Below are 13,022 nucleotides of genomic sequence, written 5' to 3' on the forward strand. Positions count from 1 at the left end.
TTAGGCTGTCACTTAAAGCCATGACTTCACAGCAATGGTGTCAAGCTAGAGACTCAATGCCTTTGACGTTTTACTGAATATTGGAAAAATCCATTTTGATTCTCCAGTTGTTTCCTTTACTGTGAATGGCAAAGGGAGAATATTACATAAAGCTGTGATGTAATTGTATGAGCATGACTCAAAGCACCGGGGAACCCCACGCAGAAGACACATCTCAAAGCGGGTTTCTTTAAGAAAAGACAACATTGCATACATTTATTAGGGATGGACGCCAATTCCAATACATGCAAATCACCATTGTCCTTTAAATGTAGTGTTGACATTATTGCAAACACTTGTCTCCCTGCTGTTTTGTGTATTATATTTTTATTATCTTAGGATAAAAAAAAACATTAACAATTACATGGGATGCCTTGTTCTGCATAATTTAACGTATACACAGTGGGAACAGGAATGGCAATGCTTTAGACATCATCACAGCCTCTTCATAACCCCGCCCACCCCAAACCCACTGCCCGCATGCAGTTTGCACTGCACAAAGACCAAAAGTCACGTGAGACAGCCTGCAAAGAGCACAAGAAGCATTCACAGTAAAGGAGGATAGGAAGGAAGGAGGATAGGATGGAGAGTAAAAGATGAGAGGAGAAGGAGGGGAGGAGGAGAAGAGAGGGAGTGAAACAAAGTGACTGCAGCACTGGCCTTGGTTTAGACAGGAGAAGGAGCAGCATAGTCCTAGTATTTCATTCCAACTTCTCCCACACTTCAACTCCCGTCTCCTGATTGTGGTACTCTTTCCATTGTCTTTGACACAAAAAAAGTTTGTTTATATATGCATGTATATATGTATATACATATGCGTATGTATATAGATATATATAAAACACATTTTTATAGCTACAGCACCTTTTCCCATGGGGCAACAGTGTCAATACCTCGCGCATGGTACATGGCCGTGCCAAATAAAAAAAATAAAAATAAAAAAACAATATATTGGTCAGGCTATTTACCTTTTTTTCCCTAAAATTGGCATTTGACATGATGATATTCTATTGCCGTCTGGGGAGGGAAGGGACAAAAGGTTCTTCTTTTGAGTTTATATTCAAGTTTTCTCCTTTTTTTCTGGTGTATAATTTCTTCTTCTCCTGTTTAAAAAGAGTTCACACTTTTGTGATTTGCGTGTGCTGCTCTTCATCAAAAGGTTCATTTTCCGGATCAGAGTCAGTGGTGTCAGAGTATCGATAATGGTCTGGCTCATTGTCGCTAACGTCCGGGGTGACGGATGTCGAAGTGTTTGCCTCAGAATTCGAAGGCTCCTCCACGGTTTTCGTAAAATACAACTTCACCTGCAATTGAATCAGAAACAAGACCTATCATTTCCGTTCCAGTAGAAATCAAAGTTCAAAATAATGAGATAAAGAGATAATGAATCCCTCCATCCAGCAAATATCTAACTTAAATCCTTACCTTGAAGTTTGGCGAGAAGTAGCGGTTAGCTTTGTCTTTGTTGGCCTTGTCCAAGTCGTTCTTGGTGAGCGTCAGGATGAGGTAGTCCCTGTCCCTGTCCCGGTCGCTTTCCCTGCCGCTTTCCCTGCCGCTTTCCCTGCCGCTTTCCCTGCCGCTTTCCCTGCACTCAGCGCTCTGCGGCGGGCCCGGGGCCGGGATCCCCTGCTGGCTGTCTGCATTGTTCACCGCCCCGTTCTCCAGCTTGTCCACGCTCTCCTCTGGTCCAGGGATGAAGTAGGTGTTCACCCAGAAGTGAAACATCTTGTCCTGCAGGTGAAGAGAGAAGAGATGTGATGAGCAATTTGTCAAAAAAGATAATTAAAAAGGATCTCTTCAGTACAGCTGACATTGTTCTATTTTTGTAATGCCAACAGTTATTACTAAGCTTTTAACCGCTGTTGTTTTAGCAAACAATACACAAACATAAGTAGTGGGGACCATTTTTGATGTGGAATTTGTTAGTATTTATGGCAGCAAGTGGGAACAACTGAAAATAAACTACAGCTATTATCACGCCCTTGCATGGAAAATAAAACCCCTTCTATATTCACATTTTGATGTTTTCATGAGGTCCGTTGACAATACAAAGAAAAAAAGAGGAAAAAAAACAGGGTGGCGCCAGTATTACTCTTTTAAAAGCATAATTGTTGACACACATCTAAGAGAGAGAACGCTTTATGAAATGCCTGCTAATTGTTGCCTGACCTAACAGTAGTTATAACACACAACGGATGAAAGCAGCTCTAAACGACGGAGAGACATTTGCTGTTAACCGACAATGAAAGCCGCTTGAACACAAGCCCACACAACTAACCTTCTTCATCATCTTATTTTGTTTATGGAAGAACTCCACTTTGATGTCTCCACAGACTGGCAGCGGCTGGGGGAATTCGAAAAACATGTGCTTGTCCTCGCGCCGTGTGTGACCGGGGTTCGACGTGTGAATCTTCACTTTGAGCTGGTACACCACGAACTGGGGATCTGCAAAAAGAGTCAACGTTGCACCGAAGTGGGGGAAGACGGTAAGATTTGTGAGGAGAGAGAGAAAACACAAGAAGGAGAGTTAGTGAAAGAAGGTGCAGGGATTGGATCAAGAAGGGCAAGACAGGGTTATTGCATGAGTTTGAGCATAGCACACCACCTCCCCCCTCTAAATAAGTGTAAAACATGACAGGAAAAACATTTGCTTTGATATTCGATTAATCGTTAAAGTCGTTTTTCATGCAACAATGTCAGAAAATGCTGTTTTCAGCCTCTCAAATATGGAGATGTCCTGCTTTTCTCTGCTATAAATGATTTAAAAACACAACATTTATAGACATCACCTTGGACTTTGAGAAACTGGGATGGGCATTTTACACTATTGTCTGACATTTTATAGACCAAACGATTAACCGTCAGATGAATCGATAAAGATAATTGTTAGTTGCAGCCCTTAAACACATTAAAATTAAGGAGGTGAAAGGGAAAGACAACCAAATGTAACACCCAAAGAGACCCAGAGAGTATAACCCTATTCTGATAAACAGTGATGGTTTTGCTCTTGGACCATGTTTAGAATCATTTGAACCCTTTCTACTTCCTGTCAGGGTGGGGGTGGTGAAGGAGAATATTATCCTGCTAGGCAACATGTCTACCTCACACTGCTCCTTCCCGGGTGGACCTCTGGGGTCATATAAAAGGCAAATGAGTGGAATGATAATAATGGATGAAAGGCTCATTTACCCCAATGCCAATTCCCTTTCCTGAAGCCCTGAGGGATCGGCTCGCTCCTGTTTTTAACGGTACTGTCCCCTTAGAGAGAAAGAAGGACATTATCACAAACAGGCCTCACAGCAGACACAGGAGTTCTGCACACATACTTACAGATATTAGCATCTACATAGCTGCTCTTAAAAACATGATACAGTACGTGGCTTTCAATGGAGATGTGCATCTTAACACATTTGACCTGGTGTGTTGAGATGCAGAAAGGGGACGGAGGAAAAGGGGGAACTTGAGATAACAGAAATGTGTTATGTTGAGTCATTCGTAACCAAAATATTTAATCGGCTACTCGTGTTTTAAATCAATATGGTTGGCTAAAAACCTGAGGCAAAAAAGGGTGGTGTGTGTGTGTGTGTATACATGTATTTTAAGACTCAGAATAGGGTCTTTTTTTGAAGAGTGTTAAGAGGAAAAGAAAGGATCAATACAGTCTGTTCAGCACAGTCAGGGGTTAAAGGGGAAAAAGCAACAGAAGTTATGGAAGAAGATGCATTTTTTCTGAACGACTGTTAATATATAAAGCCCCAAAAATGTGTAACTCACACATTTTGAGGAGAAAACAAGATTATATTAGATTTGTAACCCTTAAAAAAACCATAGCAGAGAAATATTAAACCTATTTACCAGTCAAATACACACAGAATCACGCGTTGAAAAGCATGCACATAAAAAATGGGGAACAAGCGACGTTTTTTACCCAATGTCTAACAAATGTCTCCAGTAGTGACAAGACATTACATTTTTTTAGAGGATGCGAAACGCTCAAATAAATAACTGGATTTTAAGTTTTAGTTTCTGCCCACTACAGTCCAACTGCATGTGCCACGGTTATGCTTACACACCATACGGCTCAATCTCTGAACAAACACGCAGTGGTATAAGTACTCATGACTAAGCGCCTGAACTCACTACAGACACTCATTAACACTTAAATGTTCAAATAAAATCATTGACTAAAGTGTATTTCCTTAGCTGACTTTAAGTTACTTCCTGGTTATGTGGGAGGGGAGCACATACAACCTATCTGGCGTTACTGTGCTGTCAGAGTTGGTGCTCCACTCTGTTTAAACAGTGAATACTGTGCACAGCAAAGTCATACGCAGCAGAAAATGAAAGCAGAACCCGAGTCCAATAAACTCAATCCTCATGAGGAAGCTACACATATTTTAAAAAGATGCACGGAAGCTCAACTTTGCCATCGTTTCTGAGATTGTAACTGAGAAACTCAATCAATCTCCTTCAGCGGGAGAAGCCAAAGAAATGACATCCTATGATTTTAATAACATTTGAGAATGAAATCTTACAACGTAGAGCCTATCTGATTGAAATAGTTTTTTTTCCCGAGGTTTTTTTAAGTGGGCAGAGAATAATTTGGCCTGCAGGTAGCAACTAGATGACTTAATCATTAAGGAGCCGCCCCTTGGGAGTCAAAGAGGTCCAAAAACACAAATGTAAGCCAAACTCGCACCGGACGCCTGGACTCCACCAGAGCTGACCTGCAGCGTGGGGGAGCGCCGCGGTAACAACACATCCCGGGCTCTTAGCATGCCTACGCCCTAGCTTGGAGTTAAAGTGACTCACTGCAGGTGCCCCCGCTGAACATGGGGAGAGTCTCGAACACCATTTTATGGAAGAGGAGCGCCACGGGCTTGTACTCCAGCTGGTTCTTCAGTAGGTAGCTGTAGTAGTAGACGTAGCGGCGCTGGCTCGGGATCGTTACGCCCTGCAACAAACAAACAGTGACAAGGTTTAGAGATTTCAGATTTTCTATACATCCTACATCTTCTGTCAAGTCAGGGCTCGACAGTAACGGTTGCCAGGTTGCCATTGGCAACCATTCAGAAAAAATGTCAACCACTTCTTGGCCTTTGGTTTCCATCAGTGGCAACCCGTTTTTAAAATAAAGAAATAAGGACAGCAAACAGCAAAATGCCCAAAAGAGATAAATGTTAATTATTTGTTGTGACCAGATACTTAAGTTGCACGTGCATTGGTGGGATTACGGAGCCAGAAAGCGATGCACGTTTACTCGCGTGCGCGGTGTGTTTGTTTTACAAAAAAATGGCGAAGCAAATTAAGTTGTTTGGCTGTGGGGTAAAACATGTGGCCAACCCGTCAACATCTCAAACGAATGTTCAAAGTGATTCAACTGATAAAGCGCAAGATGAACCCGGACGAAAAGCAAAGAGGAAATGTGTAAAATCTTGGGAGGCGAAATATGTACATTCTGCTCCGTTGTGCATTCACTTCCGGTAAAAGTTCCTTCAAAATAAGAGTCCCGATCTTATTACTACCAAAATAAAAGTGCTAAACGAAACTTTACCATAGGAAAATATTGGCATACAAATATAATCACTTCTATAAAAAGGTAACACATTTGAATTATAGTAAGACATATTAAAGGTAATTTACAGCATTAATGATGAATATCTAATTCTTAACTGTGAATGGTTTTCATTTATTTAACATTAGAAATGTATTAGTCTGGCCAATGACAGAACCACAATCCAAGACTTCAATGCTGAAAGGCCAATGGATCTATGGTGGGGGTCAGCACAAAGGTCAAGAAACCCACATTTGAAAGGGAGACAACGGATGACCAAGAAACTAGTGACTTGCTCAATTCATTTGTGAGGGATCTGTGAAGAACATGACAACAGCTGCACTACTGGTATTTTGTATACCAGCAATTGAGGGTAGACAAGTTTACTACCACTTAAGTTTCAAATAGGCTAATTGTGTTAATTACTTATTGTAAAGCATTTGAACATTCTTTTGTGACACATTTTCATTATTAAAGGTGGGGTAGGTAAGTTTCAGAAACCGGCACGAGTGCACTAACATTTGAAAGTACACAGCCGAAAAGAATCCGCCCCTTCCTTCAGACTTCCTTACAGAGCACCTCCTCCAACACACATGAACGCGCACATGACGTCAGCAGACTGGTGAAAGTGGCCGCCTGTTGCTGGCGAGTCATTGAAGTACTGCTGCAATGCACGCCCAATGACAGCACGCCCAATGAGGGCACGAGATACATTTGTGCGTGCACGAGATGGAAGGCTGACAGACAGGGCGGCAATGGTTGTACTTTTTACAGTATTACGGCTTCCACAGATGAAATTTTTGTATGGATTTTTTGTCAAAGCACTTAAGATATTCATTGCTATCGGATGTTAAGAGCATTCCATGGAATATAACAAAAAGTGTATCTCGAGCCGGTTTCTGAAACTTACCTACCCCACCTTTAAGTTGATGTATAACTGTATAGTATCTTAATTATTTAAAATATAAGGTGACTAAAAATGGCAACCGTATTTTCAGTTTTGGCAACCAAAAGCTGATGCCTGGTTGCCAGCCTGGCAGCCACTTTTAAAAGTTAGCGTTGAGCCCTGTTTCAAGTGTTTGCAAATATACCTGAATATTTGCAGATTTTTTAGATATAAAAATAGACATTTTTCACAATCTTCTGACATTAAATGGACAAAATGACTAATCAAGGCAATAGTTAGCAGCGCTGTGGATTATTAAATCATTAGTTTCAATTATTGTCATCATCAATTAATGACGATATTTTCTAGATTCGTTTAATGGTCAATGAAATTTTCAAAAGTTGATTATTTCGTCTCGTTTCTTCAGTAAGAAAATCTTAAGATATTTTTTATATGATGTAAAACAGACATATTTTAAGCAGAAAAAAGCACCGTATTTAACCTAAATTGATCAAAATAGTTAGTGATAGCTTTTCTATCAGACGCTAATCTATTAATTATTACAGCCCTAAATCGCAAAAAAATCATTTAAGGTCCAAATCAGCTGCTGTGTGGGGGCATTGGCCCTCAGAATGACCCCTCACCTTCTTGTCCCTTGTCCTGACTTCTCCGTAAAAGTCGAGCGCTTCTTGGGCATCCAGGAATTTGCCGCGATGGAGGAGATAGGCGCAGATCATGACTCCGGTGCGGCCCTTCCCGGCCTTACAGTGGATGGCCGCCACGTGATTGTCGTCCTCGCTGAGCCACTGGTCCAGGTCTTCGCAAAAGGGCTTAATGAGCTCCAGCTGAGGAGGGTTGTGGTCTTCGAAGGGGTACTGTGCAACTGATGCGGGACGGGATGCAGGCCCACGCAAAGATGTCACCAGAGAAGAAAAGAAATGTGGACACAGAGCAGACAGGTCAGGGGAGCAACGACAGGGACGAGCACACAGGAGACACTTTGTGGATTTTAAATCGACCTTCTGTGTCATCAGACTTTTAGGTCACAGTTTTTTTTTTTCATGTAAAGCAGCCTACCTCTGCAGTTAAATTTGGCAGCATCGTAGTGTCTTTCTGCGCAGCTGAAATGGAAAGAACAAACTACAGTTAGAGCACCCACAAAGAGGAAGTTATTCAGTGAACAGAGCATTCAGTTCGGGTGAGAACAAAATGTGGAACACTTACAGGTTGTAGATTTTGTAATGGTTTTTATGCTTTGAATCCAAAAACCTGTTGGGAGAGAACACAATATATTTAGAATAGAAAACAATATTCTGTGTTTTTTCTTACACCTCCCTTCTCTATGATCACACAGTAACTCACCGTACTACGTCGTCTATATTGTTTCTGTACACGCCTTCGAGTCTCTCTGCTGGAAAGCCCATGGCAATGATGTTTGGGTAGATATCTGTTCAGGGGGGGGGGTTAAGGAAATGTACATTGTGCATGACTGTAGAAATCAAGCCTATTCAGAAAAAGAGGCATTAAGGCGGCACTACAGAGGCACCACATCTTTAACTTCAAGTAGGTCTGACAATGCTTTCAACAGATATACAACAAACAACAAAATGTTTTCTTTCTCTATAAAAAAAAAAATCACAATCTATAAGAATTTGCCATAAGAGCACAATTGCAAGAATGCAGAGGCAGGCAGCAGAGCGAGAACAACTTTCGGCCTATGTCAACATTTTGGTTGTGGATAAATGGGAGCAGAGAGGAGCGCCGCTGATCAGTGTGTGTGTGTGTTGTGACAGATGGCCTTGACAGTGAGAAGCAGGCAGAGAGGAGTCACAGAGCTCCTGCACGAGCCAGGCCCACATGTGGGTGCACGAGGAGAGTCTCCGCTCCCTGACCTGCATTTATTTTTAGAGCCCAAAGTTATATTGGGATGATCGCAAATGTTCGGCTTATCTCTCTTTCGAGCTCAGCCGGAACAATTTGAATATCTATGAGATCGCACACAGGCCCCGCATGAAGACACAGGTCTTTCTTTTTTTCCCTTCAGACAGAAAATCTCTGTGCTATGCGTGCACCGGCAGTAGAGGCTAATTGTTGCATGTCTATGACGCGAGGCAACGAACGAGATGGTTAACAAACCACAAACACCAGATTCCACTGCCGACTTCAAGTTGCACCGCCTTGTTCGTGCTACACCTGCCTTTTAAAAGTTGCCTTACATCTTCAAACGGGGCTCCATATTTCAGCGCAGGATGGAGATGGAAAATGTCGTGGCCAATTACACGGTGACATACATACAATCTTAAAAAGGCACACATCAGTGTCATGTTGCATATAAAAGAATAATTGAGCTGGCACGCATGTCTTTGAGGCTCCGCTGCAACGCCTACCTGTAATTGAAGTCTGCTTGCCGCTATAAGCTGTGGGATTTCACACTTTAACCACTGACTAAAGGGCGACCTTTTCTTACACGTCCTGTGCCACGGTGACAAAAATAGGGAAAAAAAGCTGAATATTTCTAATTGGATGTTTCATTTTGAGCACAACTTATTTTCCCAGAGACAAATCACTTTTTAACTGCTCCGAAAAATTTGACACGCGCATCTGACAAGTCTGGCTTAGCTAGTGTGTGCGCACATTAAAAGTACCTACACGTGCAAAAACCCACAAGAACAACAATTTCCATGGCACACAGTTCACGGTTCACATGTAGACCGAAATATCCACGTTGGCCCATATATCCAAGGATTAATTCAATTTCAAACATTTTTTGCTAGAAAAAATAAACATGACAATCTTCATTAAACCCCTGTAAAAGGAATTCATTAAGGGCCCCAGCGCAGCTTTACGCAGCTAAGGTATGCTCAACACAGGCTTTTTTGATGCATGAATTCAAGCCCAAAAGCAAATCTATGGTATTATTTGCATCCTGCCAAGCTACTTCCCTGTAGCTCACTCCAGAGAAGCCTATCTGTACATACTGTGCCATAATCCCATCCATTAATGCCTCAAAGACCTAATTAGGAGCCAAATGCAGCTTTTCCATGCTATTTGACGGGCTATGCTAACCCTTGGACCTACTGGCAAAGTGATCCCAGTCAGGCTATTCTAAGTGTTTTTAAAAAGCTCCAGAGCTCCCAGGAGAGCCTCAGCCCAGGGCATGGGGGGGGGGGAGCTTGCTCTGTGCAGCTGGGAGGAAACGCACATACGGGACCCCCGACGGAAGCTCCAAGTAGGAGGGGAAAAAAAAGAAAGAAAATCTACCTTTTCAGGCACGCCTTTTCTTTAAAGCCAGCCCTGCCTCAGCTCTATGCATACGCCAAATCCACAACTGAGCAAGAGAGAGGGGGGAAAGGGAGAGTGGGAACCGGCAAGCGCCGAGTGAGGAGGGGGTGGGGAGGACAGGAAAGGAGGAGAGCAGAGGAACGGGGGCAAGCAGAGGGAGGGAGAATTAGAGTGGGAGCAGTAAAGAAAAATAGCAAAGGAGAGGTGGTGGGTTGACAGGGTAAGAGAGCACTCAGACAGCAACACTGATACAAGATCACTGGCAACTCTATTTTAAGGGCAATTCCCAGAACTGTGATACTGCATTACATAACTGCAGAGAGCCCATATTGTTTTTAGACACCATGCCAAAAATGATAAAAGAGATGGTTAGAAAGGGCCCACATCTGAACAAGAGGAGACTTATAGCCAAAGAAAGATGCCACTTTTGAGTTTCGGGCCCCCTTCACAAAGCTCCAGAGGCCACAGGCTTCACCACATTAGAAAACCAGGTGAGAAACATCTGATCAAATATTGTGACATATGCATTTCAGCATCTGCAGTCACACATTTTGTATGATATGTAACACCTGAGTCAAGGTAACTAGCGTTTCCATTGTTCTACAGTAGGAAGAAAAACACTTTTAAGCAATGTTAATGCAACATACTGATAATAGCCCGAGGAAATGATGTCCTTAAACACCAAGGCTCGTTCAAATAATGCTTTGTTCAGGTCCAGAAATGGCTCAGACTTCAAATTATTTAAATGATCTGTGAATCTGCCCGAATAGGAATCTCAATTAGTCAATGAATCAGTCTTTGTCAAAAAGCAAGACAATTCCAACCAATTTCCGAATGCCCAAGCTGACTTCTTCAAATATCTTGCAATCAACAGTCACAACACAAATATATTCATTTAATATCATATTCGTATAATTAAGCAAATCAATGTCCGATTTAAGTAGCTGGACAAATAGTTTGCAACCAATCATTAATGCTAAAAAAATATCAAAATTAGGCCTCAAAAAAGGTGTTTTGAGACCCTGATAAGTATGCATCACACTGTAACCATGACCCACTCTCAGCATGGCCACACATTTTGCATTTAGTTTTCCATGGTCAACCACATCATCTGGTAATTTAGTTTATCACCAGCCAAAAAACCAAAGCACCAACTTCAGTACCAGCCATACTGCAGTAGGGAACCAGGTCAACCATCAGTGGTAATAGATGAGAAATGAGCCCTGCAGAGGGGCCTGAAATAGCTATTCTTAAAGCTGATAATGATTGTATCTCCATAAAAAGGCAAAGAAAAACGTTAATTAGATTTTCACAGATGTGTTCAGGATCCAATGACTACTCACCCACAGAGGACACAGGTGAGGGAGGCAAAGGGGTTAGTGTCTTCAGAAATGTGCATCATTAACCTAGAATATAGTCAAATTGATCATATGAACTTAATAAACATGAAGTAAAACGACATGCTGAGATAAATACCTGCCTTAAAAAATGACTTCATGTCTCTTACAATTTCACAACCTCTAGCTAGGTCTTTTGGTGACAGGTATGCAAGTTACATGCCCTGTCGTCATTTCTAACCCATACTAACGTCCATTTGAACGGGGTTTTCCAGCTATAACATGACTATGACATTTATGCGTGCTGGTTTGACAGATCCACCATCTTTCAAACATGCCGGGTGACAGCAAAGCTGCGCTGTCTGACCAACTAGCCAGCCTGCTAAGTAGCAGAGGAGCTAACTACCTCACGTTACTGACACTTCTGCCTACAGTTCTCCTATTCAATGCCGCTATTACACATTACTAGTCATTGTTCCGGGTGAAAATAAGAAACACAAGGAAGGATACATGTTAAGTCCAGGTCGAAGCCATCCTCTTGATATCTCCTTTTGTTCCGGCTGACCATTTCTTTTATAATCGCAGCCATTGTAGCAGGTGACAGGAGTCTATATGGGGTAAATGATGAAAATAGGTATTTCTAGTATTATCTGTCTGGCCGTGTATGTCGCAGTCAGAGGGTCCGCTCTGTGAATTTTGCAGGGTCCTCGCAGAGAAGTGCTAGCCAGCAGAGCTAGCCGTGGATGTCGGTAGGATTAGAAAGGCTTCCTCTGGATCATAAAGACGGGCCTTGCTCTGCTCCTCCGTGCAGGCCCGACTTCGCCAATCCTGCAATTCGTCTTGCAAACAGTCCCGAATAAAATACATGCAGTTGTCCTTTAGATACCAGACACCGTCCAATCCGATGGTTCAATCGCAGCCGCTGAGATTGACAGCGAGAGGACCGAGTATTCGCCGGCTCCCAAAAACCCGTATCCAAGTCACTCAAACGGAGCTAGCTCGCTAGCTAACGAGCTAGCCAGCACTAGCAACAATAGCTAATGCCACCTCCTTTTTCGATCCAAAAGCCTCCTAACGATTCAACATTGTCATCGACTGATTGCCAAGAACACATCTGAAAAAAGTGACAGGCTCCACCTTAAATGTATAAAGACTATACAACGATCAGAAATCTGCACAGATTGGTTTGACAGTTCCGTCCCGGGTAATCATCTTCTTTTCTCGTTCCTCTCTCCAGCTGAACTCTCAGGCTCCCATCATGGCCTCCACCGAAGGAAAAAAAGAAGGTAGAGCAGGCTGGGATTTTAGAACAAATATCCCGCCGCCTTCGCTGTATAGTCCCACGCTTTCATTGAAATTGGCAATGCGGCGTTAATTCATTTTGTCTCAACAATTAATACTACATTGTAGTGAATAAACATTAAATGTGTAATTTTTTTAAATCTATAAACAGCGGAAAAACCGAGTTATTATTTTGCCACTCGCGGAAGGATAAAGTGAGTCCGCATGCGACGCTCCCTTCTGTCAAAGTGATCACGTGTGGCTGTAATTAGGGAAGTTTCCAACATAATGTCACTTTTCGCGGTTTAAACTGTCATATCATGTTGTATGACAACAATTTTTGTAACCCCCTTAATGTTTTCAAAATGCATTATGTTTAAACTGTAAATCCATATCCTCTGTAGTACCTGTATTGCCTTCTGTATTCGCTGTCCTCAAATAAATCCTAAAGTAGTAAACCAACGTTGATAATTGCAGAAGCAATAGACTGTAATGTTATTTTTCTAACATGGTTGTCTTTTTTTTTTTTAAATGTGCTATATAAATAAATAAAGATTGTAAAAAATATCTAAATAAAAAATCTTCTGAAGTAAACTGAGGAAGGCTAAACTCTAGATCTGAAACAATGTGTCAACTAATCAAT

At 42.0% G+C, this 13,022-nt stretch overlaps 1 protein-coding gene across 2 annotated transcripts; it reads right to left on the minus strand.

The window, feature by feature from the left end:
- Positions 1-241: 241 nt before the first annotated feature.
- Positions 242-12,389, minus strand: ptena (phosphatase and tensin homolog A). 2 transcript variants are annotated; one of them, XM_034237926.1, is made up of 10 exons: positions 11,609-12,389; positions 7,842-7,926; positions 7,704-7,748; positions 7,557-7,600; positions 7,124-7,362; positions 4,852-4,993; positions 3,229-3,297; positions 2,318-2,484; positions 1,465-1,770; positions 242-1,343 (listed from the first exon to the last, which is right to left on the minus strand). In XM_034237926.1, the coding sequence occupies exons 1-10, from the start codon at positions 11,685-11,687 to the stop codon at positions 1,158-1,160; spliced, it is 1,362 nt and encodes a 453-aa protein (XP_034093817.1). In that variant the 5' UTR covers positions 11,688-12,389; the 3' UTR covers positions 242-1,157. The 2 variants fall into 2 exon arrangements, with proteins under 2 accessions (XP_034093817.1, XP_034093818.1); XM_034237927.1 differs by lacking the exon at positions 3,229-3,297.
- Positions 12,390-13,022: the final 633 nt, after the last annotated feature.

The sequence above is a fragment of the Gymnodraco acuticeps genome, unplaced genomic scaffold (genome assembly GCF_902827175.1).
Source record: "Gymnodraco acuticeps unplaced genomic scaffold, fGymAcu1.1, whole genome shotgun sequence".
NCBI lineage: Eukaryota > Metazoa > Chordata > Actinopteri > Perciformes > Bathydraconidae > Gymnodraco > Gymnodraco acuticeps.